This window comes from Embiotoca jacksoni, unplaced genomic scaffold (assembly GCF_022577435.1).
Source record: "Embiotoca jacksoni isolate LCO1_2020_lvr unplaced genomic scaffold, fEmbJac1.0.p SCAF_67, whole genome shotgun sequence".
NCBI classification, from domain to species: Eukaryota; Metazoa; Chordata; class Actinopteri; family Embiotocidae; genus Embiotoca; species Embiotoca jacksoni.
In genome coordinates, this window is record NW_027185422.1 from 279,519 (window position 1) to 304,000 (window position 24,482).

At 43.5% G+C, this 24,482-nt stretch overlaps 1 protein-coding gene across 1 annotated transcript in view; it reads right to left on the reverse strand.

Annotated features, from left to right (window-relative positions):
* Positions 1 to 4,481: 4,481 nt before the first annotated feature.
* Positions 4,482 to 24,482, reverse strand: part of LOC138214050 (neuropilin-1a-like) — a 69,361-nt gene continuing 49,360 nt past the window's right edge. Inside the window, exons 8-19 of the mRNA XM_069175403.1 lie at positions 22,246 to 22,401; positions 20,990 to 21,134; positions 18,341 to 18,516; positions 18,070 to 18,225; positions 15,811 to 15,955; positions 14,425 to 14,619; positions 13,804 to 13,848; positions 11,695 to 11,832; positions 10,128 to 10,435; positions 9,872 to 9,968; positions 8,975 to 9,019; positions 4,482 to 8,354 (exon numbers count right to left, since the gene is read on the reverse strand). Coding sequence (XP_069031504.1) covers positions 8,080 to 8,354; positions 8,975 to 9,019; positions 9,872 to 9,968; positions 10,128 to 10,435; positions 11,695 to 11,832; positions 13,804 to 13,848; positions 14,425 to 14,619; positions 15,811 to 15,955; positions 18,070 to 18,225; positions 18,341 to 18,516; positions 20,990 to 21,134; positions 22,246 to 22,401 — 1,881 coding nt within the window. The 3' untranslated portion in view covers positions 4,482 to 8,079. The remainder of the gene's footprint in view (positions 8,355 to 8,974; positions 9,020 to 9,871; positions 9,969 to 10,127; positions 10,436 to 11,694; positions 11,833 to 13,803; positions 13,849 to 14,424; positions 14,620 to 15,810; positions 15,956 to 18,069; positions 18,226 to 18,340; positions 18,517 to 20,989; positions 21,135 to 22,245; positions 22,402 to 24,482) is intronic.

The window sequence follows — 24,482 nt, forward strand, 5'->3', positions numbered from 1 at the left end:
TCTCTACTGTCTCTATCATCTCTACTGTCTCTACCGTCTATACTGTCTCTACCGTCTTTACTGTCTCTACTGTCTCTACCGTCTGTACCGTCTCTACTGTCTCTACCATCTCTACTGTCTCTACTGTCTCTACCGTCTGTACCGTCTCTACTGTCTCTACTGTTTCTACCATCTCTACCGTCTCTACTGTCTCTACCGTGTTTCCCGTCTCTACCGTCTCAACTGTGTTTACCGTCTCTACCGTCTTTACTGTCTCTACCGTCTCTACTGTCTCTACCGTGTTTACTGTCTTTACCGTCTCTACCGTCTCTACTGTCTCTACCGTGTTTACCGTCTCTACCGTCTCTACTGTGTTTACCGTCTCTACCGTCTTTACTGTCTCTACTGTCTCTACCGTCTCTACTGTCTCTACCGTCTTTACCGTCTCTACTGTGTTTACCGTCTCTACCGTCTTTACTGTCTCTACTGTCTCTACCGTCTCTACCGTCTTTACCGTCTCTACCGTGTTTACCGTCTCTACCGTGTTTACTGTCTCTACCGTCTTTACCGTCTCTACCATGTTTACTGTCTCTACTGTCTCTACCATCTCTACTGTCTCTACCGTGTTTACTGTCTCTACCGTGTTTACCGTCTCTACCGTCTCTACCGTCTCTACTGTCTTTACTGTCTCTATCATCTCTACTGTCTCTACCGTCTATGCTGTCTCTACCGTCTTTACTGTCTCTACTGTCTCTACTGTCTCTACCATCTCTACTGTCTCTACTGTTTCTACCGTCTGTACCGTCTCTACTGTCTCTACTGTTTCTACCGTCTCTACCATCTCTACCGTCTCTACCGTCTCTACTGTCTCTACCGTGTTTACTGTCTTTACTGTCTCTACTGTCTCTACCGTCTCGACCGTCTCTACCGTCTCCACCGTCTCTACCGTGTTTACTGTCTCTACCGTCTTTACCGTCTCTACCATGTTTACTGTCTCTACTGTCTCTACTGTCTCTACCATCTCTACTGTCTCTACTGTCTCTACCGTCTGTACCGTCTCTACTGTCTCTACTGTTTCTACCGTCTCTACCATCTCTACCGTCTCTACCGTCTCTACTGTCTCTACTGTCTCTACCGTGTTTACTGTCTTTACTGTCTCTACTGTCTCTACCGTCTCCACCGTCTCCACCGTCTCTACCGTGTTTACTGTCTCTACCGTCTTTACCGTCTCTACCGTGTTTACCGTCTCTACCGTGTTTACTGTCTCTACCGTCTTTACCGTCTCTACCATGTTTACTGTCTCTACTGTCTCTACCGTCTCTACTGTCTCTACCGTCTCTACCGTCTTTACCGTCTCTACCGTGTTTACCGTCTCTACCGTCTCTACCGTGTTTACTGTCTCTACCGTCTCTACCGTCTTTACCGTCTCCACCGTCTCTACCGTGTTTACTGTCTCTACCGTGTTTACCATCTCTACCGTCTCTACCGTGTTTACTGTCTCTACCGTCTTTACCGTCTCTACCATGTTTACTGTCTCTACTGTCTCTGCTGTCTCTACCGTCTCTACCGTCTTTACCGTCTCTACCGTGTTCACCGTCTCTGCCGTGTTTACTGTCTCTACCGTCTCTACCGTCTCCACCGTCTCTACCGTGTTTACTGTCTCTACCGTGTTTACCGTGTTTACCGTCTCTACCGTCTCTACCGTCTTTACCGTCTCTACCGTCTTTACCGTCTCTACCGTGTTTACTGTCTCCACCGTCTCTACCGTCTTTACTGTTTCAGAAACAAATACTGCACTTTTTACTCGATAACATTTATTTTGAAACTTTAGTTCAAATTCCGAACATTAAATATAATCAATAAATAAATCGTGCTGCATTATTATTGCAGTGTTTGCCCTGGTAGAACAAAACTAAATATATAACCTATATTAAAATACTAAAATACTGTAAGTACAGTAACAAAAATTATATGAAATAATACAAGTTTTATAACGTTTTATCCTGCATTACAGGAGGGGGAGGGGGGGGGGGGCTCACACCTCAAACCTACCTGAGCAGCAGCAGCGCTAACAGCTGCACCAACAACCTTCCCAGGAGTCAGACAGCATTGTGATGAATCTTTGTCCCACGGCATCCTTTAACTCCACCAGCCACAAATATTCATTTAAATGCGACCAAACTTGCCGCAGACATTCTTTGGATAGTAGATATACGTGTTTTCAAGGAGGTCTGCAGTGATATTAAATATCTTCCTGTAATGTGTTGTGGATGCAAAACTTTTTAATTTCTCCAAACGTTTCAACTTCACTAAAAGCTGAATCAGCATCAACAGGTGGAATCTGAACCTTTAATATCAACCTTGGTGAAGGAGAACCTTTGACCTGCTGAGTGAACCAGACTGAGTTTGAGTCTCTGGAAGCTCTGAGTGAACTCTGAAACTCTTTTTCCTGCCGCGACACTTCTCCCAGCGCTGAAGATAGTCCAACGGTCTACGATGCTTCTTCAGAGCTGGAAGGGACCTCGTGAAGACATGGGTTCGAGTCCCGCTCAGGTTACATGTGGTTCACAGTTCACGGAGGGAGATTCATTGTACATGCATTCATACTAATACCAAAATAAAGGTTGTCTAAATCTTCTTCCAAATTACCACAAACTTTATCCCCCAAAATCACATTTATACATTTAATGTATGACTTTTTTTTTTTTTTTTTTCCATATTTTGGACATGTTTTATAAAGTAAACACAGATGAGAACGACTCCCAAACTGAGCCTCTGAAATCATCTCTGAATAAGTGTGCAGCAGCTTCACGTCTTTACATCAACGCTCACACATCCTGCTGCATCCCGACGACGATCCGACCGGTGAGAGTTCACTGAGTTCTTCTTTCTGATTAATATTGGGGGGAAATTACCTTTTTAATCGTTCATTATTTTGGATGTAATGTTTTCCTTTGCAGTAAGACATTTTTTTTTTTAAACTTTTTTAACTTTGTGGCATCTGATTTAAAGAACAAGCCTTCTTCTTTATGGTACCAGAACCCACTCAGTCAAATTACTACTCTGACAGGAGCGGAGCTGAAACCGTTTCCAGAAACACAAACATGAAAACGTTTTGGAGGCAACACTGCCCCTCTGTGGGCGAAGTGCAGTATGGCAGGCACAGAGTGATGCTTGCACTTAAACAGGAACAAAACTACAAACATTATGGGAACATTAATGTTATTCTGTGAGTTAAAGCTGCACACAGTTAAGACGTTTCGCCCTCTTAAAGAAACTAAAAAAAGAAGAACTGAAAGAGGTCCAGCTGCCTTTAGATAAAACGCAGATCCAGTAAACGAAGGTCCTGATTCGACGGTCTGTGTTGCACTATTTCCTTTAAAACTATAAAGTATTTGTTTGTTTGTGCACCAAATGGGAAATATTTTCATTACTTTCTGTATCTAATTAATGTTCGTTACTCAGTTTAACACATAAATCCGTCTGAGGCCAGAGAAATGACTTCTAGATGTTCATATTAAAACTCCTGCTGGTTGAATACGAAGTCACTTCCTGCAGACGGTCGACTCAAAGACGTGGAAACGCTCGATCTGCTCCATCTGAAGGTCAAATAAAATCCACCTTCCAGCACCTTTTAAAGCTTCCTCATAAACCAGCAGCAGCTTTCTTCTGTCGCATCCCTCTGCTGGTTGCCTGGCAACCTCACAGGGATGAGAGGAAGCCAGCACATGTAGAAAACATCACCACCTGTAAAAACCACAACGTGTACGTCTTGTATGTTTTAAACAAACATAAAGAGGAACTTCATTCTTTGCATTCAATCTCACTTTGCAGTCATCAGTTAAAGAAAAACAAAACGAGTTGTGGGACTCAGCGAGGTGAGAACAAGAGCTGAAACTCTGAGAGCCGGTGTCACACTGAAATCTGTCCCCTCCTCCCCCGTCAGATTCTGTCCTGCCCTGATGTTCTTCCCTCATTCTTCCCACTTAAATCTGACCAACAGTCGACCTGCCGGTTTCAGTGTAACATCAGACTGCAGCGACTCACTACCGCCCCCTAACGTACGAAGAAACGCTCACACCAATCACACAGCAACATGTTTTTCCTGTTAAATCTAAACTGGGACGATAACTTTTGGTTTTATTTACCCACCTTTGAGGTAATCTGTTTCACGAGATGTTCGCTTCCACTTTAAAACAAAAAAAGATGAAAGAAATCCAATTTCTGAGGCTCACTGGAACCAATTATTAACTGTATTTATATTATATTTATTTAACTGGTATTTAATAAGTCATAATGCTCGATAAACCACGAATAAAGAGCAACTTTTGGATCACAAAAGTTCAGCTTTGAATATTAAGACATAACAACTGCTGTACTCTTTCAAAAAAAGAGCTAAAAAGGTGAGAAATATTCAACAACAATGAATATTTATGGAGGAAATGTCCCCAAAATCTGAAGAACAGGATGTCATGGGAATATTTAAAACCCTTTCAAATTAAAACAAGACCAGTGGAGATTTTTAATGTGGGTGAACTGACCCTTTAAAACAAACAGATCAGAGCAGTTTTTTACTTAAAACATTTATTTGATCCAATTCTTTGGAATGTAATAGTCAATGATGAGTCCGAGACAACAGAGACGGTGAGTCTGGCGCCGACCAGGAACTCAAAGTACAAACAATACTTTTAGTCACGTAAGGCCTCAACTGCTTTCCAAATTCTTCTTCTTTATTTATTTTTTAAAACTTCCTTATTTCCTTTCTTGTTTTTTGTTTTTTATGGATTCGAGATCAAAAAATTACAGAAAATAAAACATTTTTCTTGTCATACAAAGAAAAAAAAAACAACAAACAACAAAAAAACCCTCCAATGGCACGTACATCAGTGACAGTACAAAAACACAAGGTGATATTATACCAAGTAAATAAAACTGTTACGTTTCATATAAGCTGTTTTCGAGAATGAAAAACATCTCTGTAAATTGTACATTTCAGAAATCTTAACGTTGTCATCTGAAACTGTTAAAAAGAAGCAACGATAAGAAGACTGTCCTTCCTCTGTTCATAAATCAACATCATAAACACGTAGATCTTTTTTTTAAATATATCAGTGCAACATTTGTTTTTCACGTCGAGTGTTTTCACGTCGAGTATTTTCACGTCGAGTGTTTTTCACGTCGAGTATTTTTCACGTCGAGTGTTTTCACGTCGAGTATTTTCACGTCGAGTATTTTTCACGTCGAGTGTTTTTCACGTCGAGTGTTTTCACGTCGAGTGTTTTCACGTCGAGCGTTTTTCACGTCGAGTGTTTTTCACGTCGAGTGTTTTCACGTCGAGCGTTTTCACGTCGAGCGTTTTCACGTCGAGCGTTTTTCACGTCGAGCGTTTTTCACGTCGAGCGTTTTTCACGTCGAGTGTTTTCACGTCGAGTGTTTTTCACGTCGAGTGTTTTCACGTCGAGTGTTTTCACGTCGAGTGTTTTTCACGTCGAGTGTTTTTCACGTCGAGTATTTTTCACGTCGAGTGTTTTCACGTCGAGTGTTTTTCACGTCGAGTGTTTTTCACGTCGAGTATTTTTCACGTCGAGTATTTTTCACGTCGAGCGTTTTCACGTCGAGCGTTTTTCACGTCGAGTGTTTTCACGTCGAGTGTTTTTCACGTCGAGTGTTTTTCACGTCGAGTATTTTTCACGTCGAGTATTTTTCACGTCGAGTGTTTTTCACGTCGAGTGTTTTTCACGTCGAGTGCCGCAGCATCCTTTCCTGTTCGAAGGGGGCGGAGCTTAATCCGTGTCGGAAAAACGTCAGAAACACATTCTGCCGGGATGAAGTTCAGATTTTGATTCCCATAATTTCATCTGCTTATTTGAGCTGTAAACATGTGCAGTTCATAATTTTGAGAAGAAAAACAAGGAGCTTTGAGAGTCTTTAATTTGATTCAAACTGGATTTCCTTCAAAATAAGAGAAAAACTTTCTGTTTTTAAAGGCTTGTCTTAAAGGAAATAATTGATGTGAATCTGCTTTAAAAAACTAACGGATTTAACGTCTGTCGGCGGAAACAAATACGGCAGCCTGTCATGTCAGCTTCGTGGCTTTTTGACCGGTAGCTGCAGATTTTGTCCGACTTAAAGTAGCATTAAATAAAAATGGTACTAATGATGACGGTAAAATGTCTGTTGGAGGTTTTACCAGGTTGTTTTTTATTTGTAACAGCGGAGAAAAAAAAAAAGCTCCTGGAAATAAAGCGTGACAAGTAAAAACGGCGGGAAAAAGCAGCAAAAAACCACAAAAGAAAAAGAGTTGATTTTAAAATCAATGTTTTTGCCAGTTTTTGCCAATAAACTCAAAACTAAAAAGATAAAAAGTAAAGCTTTGGTTTTCGTGGGACGTCCTGTTTCGTCTCTGATTAGCTTGTGAGGGCAGAATATGATCCGTGTTCCTGCAGTTAAACACGATAAGTTTATTCACGACTAACATCAGTTTTCAGTCATCATTCGGGACCTTTCCAGGTCCTTCCAGCTCCATAAAAGAAGCCGATCGATCACAAAGTCCTTCTCGATGTCTCCCGGACGGACGGACGGACACACGTCTGGTTCAAAGTTTAACAGTCACTGTGTCGGGAGTCGGTCACGTCTTATTTTACCCTGTTCAAAAGAAAACCCATCACTTCCTGCGAGGCTTCGTAAAATCACTTCTCCGTAATCTCACGTCTCCGTAATCTCACGTCTCCGTAATCTCACCTCTCCGTAATCTCACCTCTCCGTAATCTCACGTTTCTGTAATCTCACGTCTCCGTAATCTCACGTCTCCGTAAAATCACGTCTCGGTAAAATCACGTCTCCGTAATCTCACGTCGCCGTGATCTCACGTCTCCGTAATCTCACCTCTCCGTAATCTCACGTCTCCGTGATCTCACCTCTCCGTAATCTCACGTCTTCGGCTCGGCTCACGTTTGTGAAAGAAACAGCGGGTTTGTTTTTTTCTGAGTTTCTGAAAAGGATTCTGCGGCACCGATGTCTTCTCTAGAAAAAGGGCGCTCAAATATATTAAAACCTATGTACAATATGTCGGATGTGTCATGTGCCGTGAAAAATGAGGCGTTCAGGGCTCCTACACGATTCCCGTTTGGAAAAAATTCCCCAATTTTTTTCCCAAAAGTTTCCCAGACAACCTACACGTCTGCGTCGTCGAGGCGTCTCGCAGACCGACACCAGCACACGCGTGTGACGTCTGAGCGCACACGAGGACGACGACGACACGGTCCGGACGAGCTGGAGACGTTCCCGACTTCTTCCCGTGTGGGAACGCCGGCCGACGGGAAAAACAACCAGCAGAAAAAACAAGGCAACAGAAAAAAGTCGGAGGGAAAAAAAAGGCACTGTCGGAAACTGGACGCGGGTCGACGGGCCGGGACGGCTGCACACGCTTCATGTGGACACGTAAACATGAGTGCAACACACACACACACACACACACACACACACACACACACACACACACACACACACACACACACACTTTATACGCAGATGTGTATGATACACACACACACATTCACACGGCCAATTTAAAATTTCACAAGCTCGGCTCGTTCTGTGAAATGAAGGCGTCTGAAAAAAACAACAAACCAAAGAAAACCCGACGAGATAAACAACAACAACAAAACAAAAATCCGATCTTCCCGTAAAAAGTCCATAAACGATACTTTCATCTGAATTGGTCTCAACACCAGCATGTGATCACATGAAATCAACAAAGCACGCCGAAAAACAAATAGAATCCGTAGTTTTTCGTCTTTTTTTTTTTTTTTTTGTTTTTTTTTGTTTGTTTTTTTTGCTGTACAGGTTGTTGTTGTTGTTTTTTTTATACACACAGTGCCCCCTGCAGGTCAGTCCCTTCCACTGCCGCTCCTGAGAAATGAAAAATTACATCAGCTGGCTGTCAGCCCACCCTGCCGTCCCATTGGTTGGCCTCAGGCCTTCCTGCGTGTCCTCTCTCCTCCCCTGATTGGCTGCGTGTCCGTGTTCGGAGCCGTCGCAGCTCCGCCCCCTCCCTCGCCCCCTCCCTCCCCCGTCCCTCCCCCGTCCCCCCCCCTCGCCTCACGCCTCTGAGTAGTTCGTCTGTCCGTTCATCTTGTCCTTCTTTAGCTTCACGCCGTCCACCAGCTCGAAGTTATAGTTCTCCAGCGCGGATAAGTTCCTGTCCGTCATGCTGCCCTGCGAGCAGGCGCAGTACAGCACCACGCCACAGATGGCGCCGAGGAAGACGCCCAGCGCCGACATGGCGATGATGGTGATGAGGATGGGGTCCAGCGTCTTCAGCATGTTGCTGGAGCCGCCGACCTCGTCGGTCTCCTGGGGGAAGGAGTCCATGGCTGCAGGAGACACAGACGGCCCGTTAAAAGGTCCGAACACAGCAACTTATTTGGCAGATAAATTAATATATATATAAATAATATATATGTAATATAGAAGTAGTAGAGTTAAACAAATCTCTAGTATTACGAGACACCAAAACAAAAGTTTCAAGTTAAAATAAGAATAAAATATATGAAAACGATGGAAAGATTAGAGGTGAGTTATTGTTTCACGTGATAATATAAATATCACAAATCACATTTCAATAATAAAAAGCTGTAAAAATAGAAAGAGAAAGAAAGAAAAACTGGTTGGAAAAATGGTGAATTTGTTCTGTTTAAGTTGCTGAAACTGAAATAAAAAAAGAAAACGGTCCTTCAGTTCAATTAATTTTTACTTTATTCTAATAATAACTGACAGCTTTGGATTTTTCTCAAACCACATTATGGAAATATGATTCCAGTCAGATTTCTACTGATAACGTAAGCAGAGCTATTAGAGTCGAGGGTTTTATGTCTTCCACGTTGGGAAGCCTCGTCACCGGCGTAGCCACGGCGTTACCGCGGCGACCACGGTCCAAAACGGTCCTAAAGATCGGACTCAGCTGAAGACGATAAAACCGGAGTCAGGAACTTACGCAGGATGATGATCTCTGTCGGAGGAGACGTTGGCGCTTCTGGATCTGAGCGAGAGATTAAAGTTAAAGTCAGATTAAAGTTAAAGTCAGATTAAAGTTAAAATCAGATTAAAATTAAAGTCAGATTAAAGTTATAGTCAGATTAAAGTTAAAGTCAGATTAAAGTTAAAATCAGATTAAAATTAAAGTCAGATTAAAGTTAGTCAGATTAAAGTTAAAGTCAGATTAAAGTTAAAGTCAGATTAAAGTTAGTCAGATTAAAGTTAAAGTCAGATTAAAGTTAAAGTCAGGTTAGAGTTAAAGTCAGATTAAAATTAAAGTCAGATTAAAGTTAAAGTCAGATTAAAGTTAAAGTCAGATTAAAGTTAGTCAGATTAAAGTTAAAGTCAGATTAAAGTTAAAGTCAGATTAAAATTAAAGTCAGATTAAAGTTAGTCAGATTAAAGTTAAAGTCAGATTAAAGTTAAAGTCAGGTTAGAGTTAAAGTCAGATTAAAATTAAAGTCAGATTAAAATTAAAGTCAGATTAAAGTTAAAGTCAGATTAAAGTTAAAGTCAGATTAAAGTTAAAATCAGATTAAAGTTAAAGTCAGATTAAAGTTAAAGTCAGATTAAAGTTAAAGTCAGATTAAAGTTAAAATCAGATTAAAATTAAAGTCAGATTAAAGTTAGTCAGATTAAAGTTAAAGTCAGATTAAAGTTAAAGTCAGATTAAAATTAAAGTCAGATTAAAATTAGTCAGATTAAAGTTAAAGTCAGATTAAAATTAAAGTCAGATTAAAGTTAGTCAGATTAAAGTTAAAGTCAGATTAAAGTTAAAGTCAGGTTAGAGTTAAAGTCAGATTAAAGTGACATCGTAAACAACGACGCTGAACGAACTCCTGTTTCAGTGACTCACCTTTACAGTCGTCGGCCGTGAGTCCGTCCAGGATCTGGATGTTGTCCACGGCGATGTGTCCCGTGCTGCGTCTGTCGGCGACGCCTTCCACCACCACCTGAAAACAACAACAACAACAACAACAACAGTCACACGAGTCCACTGAAACACAAAGAAACGTCCCACGTAGATTTTTCCATATTTCAAATCCCTGAAGGTTTTCTAAATGTCTGTTTTTGGTCTGCAGGTGATGTCCGATGTCGTCCAGGTGTGTTACCTGGTAGGAGAAGCCGGAGTGCGGCAGCGGCACCCGTCCCTCCCTCCAGCGGCTGCCCTGGTGTCCGCTGACCGTCCACAGGATGTGTCCGTCCGCCGCCTCCCTGCGGTGCTTGATGTGCAGCGCTCCTGCGTGCTCTCCGAACATGTGGTACCAGAAGGACATGCACAGGTCGGCGTCCGGCGTGGTGATTGGCAGGCTGGCCAGCCGCGCCGCCCGCTCCTCCCCCTCCTCCCCCTCCTCCTCGCCGGTTTTGCTCAGCATGTCCGAGTCAGTCAGCTGCATGTAGATGAAGTTCCCGGGTCCGCCTGCAGGGGGCAGCAGCAGACAAGGAAAGAAGTGACTGAGGGGCCTTAAAAGGATCCCAACAGCTGATCAAAATTTTTTTACTTTATTTCAAAATAAGAGATTAAAGGATGTTTTGAATGAAACAGGATTTAATACGAGAGAAAGTTCTAACTCTAAAACTTTCAAAGTTCACGTTTTATTCACTTTATTTGATGATTTAATGGGAATACCTGCTCGGTCTGCTCTCTGTGGCTCCATAAAGTGAATAATATCTGTGAGCGTTCAAGGTTTTTATTTTATATGAAACCAAAAGGAGCGTGCATCAGCGGAAAAAAATCTGACGTGACACCACAGAGAGCTCGTTTTTTATTTTTTAACTCCTGATCTGGTTAAGTCAAGAAATCAAGGTGAAGTCCTTCGTTTTTCAGAGCTGCCACCGTCTCCACGGAAACATCCATCAGGCCTGTGAATGCGGAGAAGGCCGCAGAGCTCCGAGGCATGTTGATGACTTTCTTTTTAAAAAAGATCTGAAGGCCGTTTGTTGAAAATGTTTTAGTTCGAAGCGGTTTGCAGCAGGAAGTGACCATATTTGGACGAGCTGGGGGAGGAGCCAGCGGTGGATCTGACCGATCTGATCGGAAACCTGACGATACTACGTCCCGCCCACCGATAGCTGTAACCTGACTGCACCACAGGCCTGTCAATCAAACAGACACGCCCCCAAAAACAGGTCTTCTTGAATCTTCTTTTCTAATGAATGAGGGATTATTTTCAGATGGACCTCCAGAAAACTAATAAGAAGGAGTGACTTTAGCTAACAACACCGAGATAACTGATGGACACATTTTATTCACTTTGGATTTGATGAGAGAAGTTGAATGGGAGTCTATGGAGCCGGAGGCTTTTTGGAGCCGACCTCTAGTGGCACTCGCTGGTATTGCAGCTGAAGACACTTCTGGATCGGAACCATTTTACAGACCTGAAGCTACGAACTCTTTTATAAACAGTCTGTGGTCTCAAGTTGTTTGTCCATCACTCGTTATTTTTTATGTTGTTGATTTTTTAATCCTAATAAGATTGTCCTATGTAAGATATTGTGACACAGAATATCTTATAGCTTCTTAACTTTGAGACAGATTTTACAAACTGTGTCCAACAGAAAACTGATGACTGTTATTTAAAAGGTTCACAGCGACTCATCGAGAGCGTCGAAGCACTCAGTCGAGTTCAAAACAAAAAGAACCTCCTCGAACACGAAGGCGAGCTCTCGGACTCGTACCTGTGTGGTCGCGGGTCGGCCCTCGGTGGACGGCGGCCGCCCCGGTGGACTGGATGAGCCACTCGGCGCCGGTGCCGGTCTCTCTGGTCCAACCGCAGAACGACGAGAAGTCAAAGTTGCAGGCGAACCACAAGTAGGCTGCAAAATAAATCAAAACAAGAGACAACTGCTGTGAGAAGGAAGAACTTTCAACATAAAACACCTGGAAATGATCAGCTGTCAGTCAGCGCAGGTTTTTGTGGCATTTTATTTGTGTTTTGTTGCTTTTATTTCAACTTCGACCCCGGCGTCCTTTTCAAAACACGATCCCTCACTGGTTCCCCAAAGCAGCATATTTGATGCCGTATAACATGAAAAGCACTACAAGATGCCCAAAATCACAACTTATTTCTTCATGCAACGCACATATTAACGTGCACAGACAGGATGTGGGAGGTATATATACATATGTATATCTATATACATATAGATATACATATATATGTATGTTGTAACAACATTTAAGCAAATATTTTTCTTGCAGTTTTAACAGAGTCTTTAGTTTTAGTTTAACTGAGGATTTTTTTTTTTTTTTTTGAAGCAGCCGTGAGGAAATAACTCCCCTTCAGTTGAATCCCCGGTGCTTTTATTAGCCAGTAACACCCGTACGCTCCCAGCTGTCACAGTAAATTGCCCCATTCTGCTCCGTTCAGCGAGCCAAATCAAGTGTTACCAGAAGTTCTTTCTTTCTTTTAAAAAAAGTTTCTCCGGCGACACGGCGAGGTTGAAAAACAGCCTGAAGACAGAACCGACGTCCTTCTTGGAAACAGGAAGTGGAGGAGGAGCAGAGACGGTCAGAGACGGTCAGAGACGGTGCCAGCGGGTACATATGTTTGGGATGAAGAGACGGACAGAGAGATGGATGGTCCACGGAGGCAGTGCTAGAGGAGGAGGAGGAGGAGGAGGAGGGTTGGGGGGGGGGTGGCCCTTGAAAACGCCGGTTCTGTCCGGTGTTCGAGTGGCGGCAGCGGTTCGCCGCCGCAGCATCCGAGTAGAAGCAGACAGTGGACGTGTTGTTTCTGAGAGGCTAATAGGATGCAGAGCTCCACGGTGGAGCTCCGCGGTGGAGCCCCCCCCCTGCACCCCTCCCCCCACCCTACAAAAAAAAAGCCAAGTTGTCTTGACGCGATGCTTCAGCTCCGGCTAATTGAGACCCAAGAGGCCGTTCTTCTTCTTCTTCTTCTTCTTCTTCTTCTTCTTCTTCTTCCCTTCGTCTCTCTCTCTCTCTCTCTCTCTCTCTCTCTCTCTCTCTCTCTCTCTCTCTCTCTCTCTCTCTCTTCATCCTCCTCTTCCTCCTCTTCATCCTCCTGCCGAGGTTTTTCTTCTTCATGTCCCCGTCTCTCCGTCCCGGCTGCTGTTTTTTGACCTCTCCTGTCTTTTCATTCCTTTCTCTACTCAGGCTGCAACAAACGTGCAGGAACGACGACGCTAAACTCTTCAAATAGCAGCAAGAATAAATAAAGCCAGAAAGAAACGAAGACGTGCTTCAGTCTTCGAGTGTTTCTGCACGTCGTTTCCAGCAGAATTAATAAGATCACAAGTTTGAATCTGAGCTGGTTTCAACTTGTTGTCTCCTGATAATACAAAAAAAAAACGAGAGCCGCTAATTGAATCGTTCCCAAACTGAAGATAAATCTGAAGGGAAAAGAAACAAGACAGAAAATATATTTCCATCTTTAATGATCCTTTAAAAGAAGCAACGAGAGATAAAAACTCTCCGATAACACGACGCCGTAAATATACGAATATTGAAGATGTTTTGTTCCTATTTGTTCCTGTTAAGTTTCTGTCTGATTTCTTCTTGTAGATCATTTAAACTGGATTTCCTGCAGATGGGAAACGTTGTTTAAAAAGATACTGCAGATGCATTTAATAGTGAATCTGTCGTCTTTTCTCTCCGTAGTCGAACTCATTCGTGAACTGAGGCCACGAACGAGTCGTTCACTCTCCAGGAAGTCTGTTTCTTTTTGTTCTTCTTGACAGAAATCTGATCCTGCAAACGTTTGATTTTTCGGCCCGTTGAAGCGGTTCGACTCCTCGAGACGAGCAGATTGCGGCGGAAACGCTCACCTGGTATGAAGTCCATGATGGGGTCGGTCAGCATCGTGCCTCCTGCTGCAGACAGATGGGACAGTCAGGGGGGGGTCAAAGGTCAGAGAGGCTCATCACACACACACACACACACGCACGCACGCACACACACACACACGCACACACACACACACACACACACACACACACACACACACACACACACACACACACACACACACACACACACACACACACACACACACACACACACACTCCCCTTCACGAAAACAGAAATCAATCTCAGGCTTTAAAGTCTGACGCAATTCAGACTCTTTAGTTTCAGAGTTCAGTTCAAAGATCAGAAAACAGAAAAAATGCTAAACGACTGCGTCTGACAGTAAAAAGGAAAATAAAGGAGGATTTTTCTTTTTGAGAAACATTTTTAAAGACGAGCAGATAAATAAAAAACAGCATTAAGTCAAAACTACGGAAGATGAAGGAGAATTTTGACTTATTATTATGCTTTTTTTTAGTGTAACTTAAACTCAGTTTCCCTTCGTGTCGAGATGAAGAAGATTTAACGGCGAAGGAGACAAAAGAAGAAGAATTTATTCTTTTTATTTAATGTCTTCGCGTCTTCAGGAGTGTTTTTTTTACCCGTCATCAGCATGTAGTCGTCGGGCGTCTCCGTGTCGCCGCCGCAGTCCTGCCGTCCGTCCTCACAGCCCGCCGCCGTGGTGCCGGGGACGGTGGTCGGCGCCGTGGTGGTCGCACCGAACGTGGTCATCGGCAGCGTGGAGGCGAGCGGCGTGGTGGGCGGAGCTGTGGTGGGCGGAGCCGTGGTGGTGATGTCTGGAGACGGAGGAGAAGAAGAAGATGACGATGATGACGGAGAGAATAAAAGAAGGCGTTCGTCGGGTACCGACAGCAAGACGGTGACGGGTGTGTGTCTGTGTGTAGTTCTGCCTGCACACACATGGTTTGCATGTACTTGAGTGTACATGTGTGTGTGTGTGTGTGTGTGTGTGTGTGTGTGTGTGTGTGTGTGTGTGTGTGTGTGTGTGTGTGTCGTCTTTGTTCTCTCCGTTTGAAGAGAAACTGAGTTCATCAGATGGAGACGAGCAGCTTCGATGCACATAAAACACACGAAGACCAAAACATCTTCAAACATCCTAAAAATACAAAAACAGAAAAAAAAGGTGTTTTCCACACGATGACATGTTAACCACATGTTAACCACATGTTAACCACATGTTAACCACATGTTAACCACATGTTAACCACATGTTTTGTGTTGCAACACGTGATAACACGGAGAACATCTGTAGAAACATTTTTTTTAACAAAGGAATGAACATGTGCAGCTTCACGTTATTATTATTATATTTAAAAGATCTTTTCAGCGGGAAGATTTTTTTATTTTGTTCTTTTTAAAAGTAGAAAAACGTTCTCTAAAAAATATTTTAAAGAAAATTACGGCAAAAGCTCGTTATCCGACTGTAACATAATAATAATAAACATTTTAAAATGATCTGTTATAAAAAACATATTTTCAGAGAACATTATCCGAATTTTAAAAAGAATGAACAAATCAAACAAACCAAAACTTCCCATAATGTTTTTATAGCAGAAAACAGACTGGAAATGTTTCCAGGGGGCGCTAGAGAGTGACGGACACAGCTGAGACGTGCAGAAGTTTGTGTGAACAATAAAACTCGGACACACAAGAAAACTTTAGCAACTTCAAAATTCCCGATCATCCCGACACTTTCGGCTCGACGGAGATCCAAGACTTCCTGTGATTCTGTGATCTTCGTCTTCCTCATCTCGTCTTCTTCGTCTCTGCTTTGCTTGATTCTTATCAGGGCAACCTGATACTCCTCCAGAGAGCCGGCTTCCTCCCTTCATCTGTCCCTCCTGAGAGGTCGAGCCCTTCCTCCCCTCCTCTTCCTCCTCCCCTCCTCTTCCTCCTCTTCCTCCCCTCCTCTTGTGATTGATGTGCTTGAATCCACGTCAACGTTAAAGTCGGTCGGAGCGACTCACCGTCCAGCTCGCAGCCCAGCAGCTCCAGCCGGAGGCCGAGGCCCTCGTTGGTCGCCCTCTCCGGGTAGATCCTGACGAAGCGGGTCAGCAGCGGACCCACGGACCTCAGCTCCGGGGTGTCGTGGTTCTGGTTCCCGATGAATACCTGAAGGGGGGAAAAGACAAAAACACAACATGTCAGGCTTTAAATGTAGTTTATTAAACCAGATTTAAACATTTATATTTAAAAAAAAAGTGCAGAAAACTTCTGGTTAGTTTGATAAAAAGATGAAATGTGAAGCGTGTCCAGCTGGTTGAACTTCTGCTCTGCTGCTCGCTGGGCGGAAACCCGACAGCAGCGAAAAGAACATGAACGTGTCGGGATGATAAATGGAAGAAGGAAACAAAGAGGCAGGAAATCAGAAGCAGAGTTCGTTCTGTCGTGTTTCCAACACGGAGATGAAAACAGGTTTCTGTCACGTCCAGCGGCGGGAAACCGGACGCCACACGCACCAAGATGGTTTAGAAGTGGTGCATGATGGGTAACAGCAGGGCTGCAGCCTTGAAAAGCCTTTTCACATCTGAAAATATCTCAAATTCACACAAAGTGTATTATTAATAAAGTACAATAACAATATTTTCTGTTTACATAAAGAAATAAAAAGATAAAGGAAGTCAGAGCAGCTGAAACGCTTCACTGCTTTATGCTAATTCTATAAATACTTTAAATACTATGAATAACTGAGCTGTTTAGTTGCTGCATTATTTATTAGTGTTCTGTACGTGTGTAGAATTATAATATATCATATATATTAATCACGCAGATAGAAAGAGGTTTATTTGACATCTGGTCAAAATGAAAATGTGTCTCATTTCAGGTTTTCATTATTTATCCGGAATTAATGTCGACTAAAGTAAGTTTAGAGACGTTTAGTTGTTCGGTCGTCATCACGACAATATTAACTTTACTTTATGGGCCTGAAATGGAGGTTTTTTGGGAAAACGGTGTAATTAGGAACAAACTATAAAGAAGTGGAAAGTCCTCTGGAGGTCAGCTGAACATTTACAAATAATAATAATTACAAGAATCCTTCCTCTGATTCATGGAGTCACTTTTATGTCAAAGAAAGTTCAGGTTTTAAATCATTACTACCAAAATGTTTTCAGGAAAAAGTCCCACAAATTGTATCAGGAAAATGTTTGGAAATTACAAAATAAAACACGACTTATGATTTAAAAATACATATTCAGTCGCACAGAGCTCCTAGTTTCTAAAAGAAGGTTATAAAACGATCAGAAGTTTGGATCGTTGAATGATCGTTGACCTCTGACCTTCTGTTTCCAACATGTTGTATAATGTTGGTTTTTATAAGTGAAGCCTAAATCTTCCTTTCTGCTGAGGCAGCAGAACCGACGGGCCTCAGACTGTATACCGGCTCATCTTTATGCATGAGCCTTTAATGTGTGTGTGTGTGTGTGTGTGTGTGTGTACAGTGTGTGTGTGTGTGTACAGTGTGTGTGTGTGTGTGTGTGTACAGTGTGTGTGTGTGTGTACAGTGTGTGTGTGTGTGTGTGTGTGTGTGTGTGTACTGTGTGTGTGTGTGTGTGTGTGTGTGTGTACAGTGTGTGTGTGTGTGTGTGTACAGTGTGTGTGTGTGTGTGTGTACAGTGTGTGTGTGTGTGTACAGTGTGTGTGTGTGTGTGTGTGTGTGTGTGTGTGTAAATCCGTGTAGCGGCTCCTTCCTGCCTCGTCTTTTGAAGAGGTTTTATAAAAAGACAGGAAACTGAGCGGAGAGGCTGAAGGAGGGACGTAGATCAGCGTCCCTCCTCGTCCTCCGCCCGTCCATCTGGAGCGCATGAAGGAGGATGTCTCACCAACGGAGGGGGGTGAGGTGGAGGGGGAGGAGGAGGAGGTGGAGGGTGCGAGATGGAGGGGGAGGAGGTGGAGGAGGAGGAGGAGGTGGAGGAGGAGGAGGTGGAGGGGGGGAGCAATGACATTCGTTAAACACAAAGAAAGTTTGTTTTCAATGGTTCAACGTTTGGATTTTGGAGCTTTCAGATCATCTCATGAGGACGTTTATTTCATGTCAACAAACTATCTGCTTCGAAAACAGGACGACGAAGATCAGAAATAAAGACGGACGGCTGCTTTTATCGAGACCTTTCAAATCCTCTTAACATCTTTATTTCCTTTTAAAATAAATCTGCATCTTAAAAAGCAACAACTTCCTGACAACGAGGTCCTGAACATCGACTCCACATCATGATAATGAAACCCACCTTGGGCCTGGTGGTGTTCTCCTCCTTCAGGACGGTCCACTCCTCTCCGTCCAGACTGTGTCCCACCTTGAACCTCTTCATGAAGACGTTCCTGTCGCGGTGTTTCCCTCCCTGGATCACCACGCCGCTCACCATCTTGTCCTGACCCAGATCCACCTGCAGGGGGGCAGTTGACAATTATAGACAATTATTTTGTCAAAATTTGGACAGTTTTACCTCCTCGGGCTTTTCAGGAGTTCCTCAGATGAATGAATGTGAGTTGTGAACCCACCTGCAGCCACTCGTTCCTGAAGGGCTGCTTGGTCTGCTGCCCCGTCCAGCCCGACCGCCCCGTCAGCAGGCGGGCGTTCTCCGCCACCCAGCCGCGGTCGGCGTAGGACGAGGCGCCGATCTGAGCGTCGGAGATCTGCCCCGACACCATCCCCAGCATCCCCGAGCACCGGTAGTCTGTGGGAGGAGGAGGAGGAGGAGGAGGAGGAGGGGAAACTTTTGAGAGGCGTACGGCGTGATAAGAAGCGCCGGCGTTTATCTGGTCAGCGGTTTCCCTCGATGCCCTCCGGGTGCTGCTGCAGAGTTTAAACTCAGCAGTAAAAATAACACGAAGAATCGGTCGTCTCTGAAGATGATGAAGATTGTTTTTATGTTTAAAGTGCTGTGTGAAGGTTTTTAGGTTTTAAAAGTAAAAGGTCGGTCGTTCCAAACGTCTCAGAAAGAAAAGTTCTACAAGAGAACCAGGGTGTTCGGATTCGACTGAACAGCCGCGACAGTAGGTGGCGCTGAAGCTCCTCCGGCAACAAGAAGGAGTAAACATACTACAGGAAATACTATTTAAGGGCGGCTGCACTAAAAACTAAAAAGAAATTATGCGATCTGCGAGCGTCACGTCAAAGGTGTAATACACACACGTGTCCACTAGAGGGAGGCGAGATCAGAGGCCACACCTGTTTCTGGACCCTTCGTTGGGCTGAAGATGGTTCTTTATAACTTTGTTTGGGTCGATGTCATGTGACAGAGTGAATTTGGGAAACCTCAGAGACCTCCCTGACGGCGAGGAGGGAGAGTTTGAAGGTTTAATTAAGAGACACTGCAAAGTGTTTTATCCCAGGACGACGAGAAGATGTCACAGAGGAAATACTTTTATTTATTTTTTGCTCTTGATGAAAAGAAACCAGAAGAAATCCCACATTTATAGAACAGAGACATCCAGCAGGAACATCCCATCACTGCTCTGTCCCTCCAGCTTCCTCCTTTAAAACCAACGAACAGGCTGCATGTTTTTATTTTAGAGCTAAAGTTGGTTTGAAAAAAAAAAAAAAAAAAACTTGAAAGTCGAGTTAATTTCATTTATAAAGCCGAGATGATAAATTTGCCTCGAGGGTGTTTTTTCAGTCTGCGCCTCATATGAACTCTTCTGTTCTCAGACGCTCGATTCAAGAGAGGAAGGAAAGAAAAAAATGTTCCACGACTGATCTGGAAATGTATATTATCTGCATCTCGAGATGCGTCCTCGAAAAAAACAAGCTGGAGGTCATTTCGACTGATGAGAAACACGCAACCTGCTCTCTGATTCAAACACAAAACATCCAATGAGGACATAACTGGGAGACTCTGGGTTTCCTGGAACGAGGACACTTAATGAAACTCTTTAATACTCTGATGCAACAGTCTGCTCATCACGAGTCCATTTAAATCCAACGAGCTCCGGCTCATCCGGCCTCCGACTGACTGGCTCGTATTTGCATTTGATAAAACGTGTATGTGTGTGTGTGTGTGTGTGTGTGTGTGTGTGTGTGTGTGTGTGTGTGTTTCTGCTGCGCGTGTCCTCACAGGGATAGAAAAACCCGGTTTAACCTGAGCTCGTCTTTCGTGCACTTCATCACGTTAAATCGCATGTTTGAATTAAAACGTAGATCAAATTTTGGGTTTAAGGCACACACACACACACACACACACACACACACACACACACACACACACACACACACACACACACACACACGGAGGTTTACGTGATGTTGCAGGATGAGTAATGAGGCGGCGGGACTTTCCTCCGCCGCTTCGCTGTAAACGAATAACGGCGTCTTCCTGTGGGAGTTTTTGCTTCGTGATTATTTTAAATCATCGGAGAGCAGCAGGAGGTTTTTAGCCCCCCAAAAAAACACGTTCGTTTGATTCACGATGTGCAAAAGTGAGAAAATATAAAAAAAACAACAGCAGGTAAAACTTCTCTTAATTTCCTGGAGAGTTCAGAAGCTGTTTGATTGAAATATGAACGATACTTTCACGAGTCCTGCATGTTTAATTTCACAGGGAGGTGCATCCATAAAAGCAGAAATAATTATTAGATTTGTTCCCAAGTGGACTTCTTTAGCAAATGTTGTCTTGTTTGTTTATTATCTGCTCTAGCTTGTCAATATTTGGGGAATTTTTTTTAACACATCATGATAAAAATAATCAAAAATGACTTAAAACTGCATATTTTTTAATTGAAAAATGTCCAATTTGCTCAAAGAAGGACCTGAAATCCTCCAGAGACTCAGAATCCACTGCAACGTCGACAGAAGAACATTTTTCATTTGTAAAATTACACAAAGTTGGTTTAGCATCTTTTTAAAAAGGCTCAATGTTTACTGAGCATGAAAAACTCGGTGTCTCTGCAGCGGCCACATTCTTTAGAAATTAGATGCAAACGAGATAATTTAAAGGAGTGCGAGCAAACACACTGCATGTGTGTGTGTGTGTTGGATAAGAAAGAATTTAGATTAAATGAAACTTCAACGATCCCTGCAGGGACACGGGAAAGTTAATTAAGAAGAAAATACATGAATGAAAAATGCAGCAGCGTGCAGCAACAGGAAGCTCCGGAGTGATTTTAAAGAATCGATGCAGCGGAGTTCAGTTTCACATCAGTCTGAGTTACCTGACGTTCTGCAGCCGTAGATCTCGAAGCGCATACAGATGCCTTGCTCCCAGGACAAGGGGCGGATACGGATGTAGCGCGCCAGAGTCTGTTTGGGGAGGAAAGCTTTGACCTCGTCGGTCGGGTTGTGGTTCCCCTGAAAGATCTGAGAAACAGAAGAAAGAAAAATGATGAGAGACAGACTTCATCATCACGACGTCGGCTGTGTACTAAAAACAGACTGTTTATAAAAGAGTTCGTAGCTTCAGGTCTGTAAAATGGTTCTGATCCAGAAGTGTCTTCAGCTGCAATACCAGCGAGTGCCACTAGAGGTCGGCTCCAAAAAGCCTCCGGCTCCATAGACTCCCATTCAACTTCTCTCATCAAATCCAAAGTGAATAAAATGTGTCCATCAGTTATCTCGGTGTTGTTAGCTAAAGTCACTCCTTCTTATTAGTTTTCTGGAGGTCCATCTGAAAATAATCCCTCATTCATTAGAAAAGAAGATTCAAGAAGACCTGTTTTTGGGGGCGTGTCTGTTTGATTGACAGGCCTGTGGTGCAGTCAGGTTACAGCTATCGGTGGGCGGGACGTAGTATCGTCAGGTTTCCGATCAGATCGGTCAGATCCACCGCTGGCTCCTCCCCCAGCTCGTCCAAATATGGTCACTTCCTGCTCTGAACTAGCTAGATGGTGATGGACAGAATCTGAACTGGAGGCTTCATAACGCTCACGAACCAACGATGACGTACTGGTGCGTCTCTTACTGCTGCTGATACGACGACCCTCATCCGCCTGCAACACTCATATCAACACTGCTGCTGCTGTCCAGCCTCCGTCCTCCCTCACGCTGCCGTTACCACCAGCGCTGCGTTTGAAAGGCTTTCTGTGTTTGAGTTGCACATGACTGCAGCTGAATGCAGCGCTGACACCGAGTACGACTGCTGCAGCTGCAGCCTTGTTTCTGATGCCTTGTGATTACAAAGACTTGTGTGATGGCATGAGTACGGTGGACACTGATGTATATTCAGATGGAAACCAGATAACACACATAGTAACCAGCTGATGCTCAACTTGAGGTAAACCAGCTGAAGTTCGAGCGCAGACGAGACTTTAAACAGGTTTATTTCTGCGTTAACACGTCTTCAATATCTCCAAACTGTCTGCAGAAACAGTTTCCCTTCGAAGAGATGAACTGTGCCGTGTTGAGATGTAAAACAGACCTTCGGCCTCTGAAAACCTTGATTTCCATTGTTGGAGCATGAAGAGCTCGTTACCTTCTGCTTGGAGCCCTCCTTCACGGTGACCCAGTCCTCCCCGTTGGAGCTCAGGTCCACCTTGTAGGAGCGTACGTAGTAGTGCTTCTTGGTCTCCTTGGAGATGGCGCCCTGCGTCCCGACGGCCGTGACGAATCGCAGGAAGCCCAAATCCACCTGGAAACACAGGTGAGAAGAAGAACAGGTCAGTGGAGGCTTCAGAGGCGTTTCTATGGAAACCAGGGAGGAACTCAGCCTCGCAAAAGTGGAAATTACACTGAAGGAAATTACAAAACAGAATAAAGCAAAAATGCATTTTAAAGGCTCAGTCGTGCAGAAGTAACAAATAAATGGGTTTATGTGACCCGGAAATCATCACATGGTGAAAAGTGATTCATAAATATATGTAATAAATTCTGTAGCTGATAATAATGCACATGTTTGAATTACGTTAGAGGAATCAATAAGTAATTGATGGTTAAAATAGATAGCAAAACCTTATCAGGGGATATTTTATCATATTTATTTATTTATAAACTACATTCTGCTTTCTTTCTTCTTTTTTTTTTACGGATGCTTCTTACTATTAAATGAATGAATGAATAGATATGTCCTGATTTTTTTTCAGTTCGGAATATTTATGTTAATTTTATATTAGTTCAGAAATAAGCTCGGAGAAAACATGAGGATGTTTTTATTTGTCCCAAAGGATTTGTTGTTACTGTGGTTTCTGTCTTTCGTATCGGCGGTTGGTCGTCAGACTGTTTGTGCATGAAAATAATAAAATGAGTCGAATGACTTTCGCTCGATCTTCTCTGCTGCTGTCACGATCAATAAAAGATTATCTGAAACTTAAAGGTGAAACATTTGGCTGGAGGCAAAAAGCTGAACTCTGAAGGATATTTATCTCAAAGTTTTGCACAAACATCTGGAACAGTTCAAATGAATAAAAAGTGCGACGGCTTTAAAATCAGTTGGGTTCCTCGGAGACACGGAGAAGTTTGGAACGAGCGACTTGGAAATGGAAGAAGTGGCTTTGTGACAGAAACTCCAGGCGGAGACGATGAACGTCTCCTCTTACGACCATTACTGTCAAAGAGCACTTAGGCAGAGAGATGAAAGTCTGCCGACCACAAACACACGATTTCACCCGCTGCGCTCGTGATGAGCGTTTTAAAAAGTCAAAATCTGCATCCAAAGAAAACACAATTTAAAAGTAAAAAAAAGACTTTCCACGTTAATTCATATGTCGAATGTGCAACACGGGAAACTGATGAAGACTCTCCTTCATCATCCTCCTCCGCTGAGCTGTGAGGAAGTGAAACCTGAAGTACTTTTCTGATTTTAAATGAAACATCCTGCTCGTAAAACGTTTCTTTTATCGTTGTATTTCATTCACTGACGTGTGATTTGATTGGTGTGTAAATAAAGATGTGTGTGTCTTCTGGTTGTGCGGCTTCTCCTTCCGGAGGGAACGCAGCGCGACATGTGATGCGGGTCATGTGATGCGGGTCATGTGATGCGGGTCATGTGATGCGGGTCAGACGGGCTGAGTCGGGCTTCGGTGGCGTCGGAGCCTCGAGCCAAAGAGACATCAGATCCATTCAGAGCGAATGAGACCGAGTGTGTGAGTGCGTGTGTCACTGATTTTCTGCCTGTCCACCCGCATCACTAATGACTAGTGTGTGACCTGTGGAGTGTGTGCGTGTGTGTGTGCGTGTGTGTGTGTGTGTGTGTGTGTGTGTGTGCGTGTGTGTGTGTGTGTGTGTTTGTAGCCCTCCAGATAAAGCAGTTGAGTTAAGTTGACTTTATTCTGGTGAAGTCACAAAAATAAAACTCTCTATTCTGGGTGCTGCTGTGAGGCTTTATTAATATTAAACTCCCCACAGTTTAACGACTCAAAATAAAAAGAGGGAAAATCCAACTTGTTTGCACTTTTACAGCTTTTTTTTTATAATGATGGTTTATGGGAATCTGGGGATTTCATTCCGTTGCAATACTGCAGGTGACCACCGGGGGGACATCGCTAGCAGTCAGGTGCAGCAACTATTAGTACTATTTATGACTTAGTTCATAACGAGAGACTAACGTTAACCGGGAAAGTGTGACGTTTAGCCAGTTTAGCCAAAAAACACACAAATTACAAAAACAACGATAACGTTTCCACGTTTGACGTCATATCATCCTCTGCCCTCGTTGGTTGGACCGCTGAATATAATTGCTAAGAGGTTTTTTTTTCCTGGAGGGACGGCCGAGTG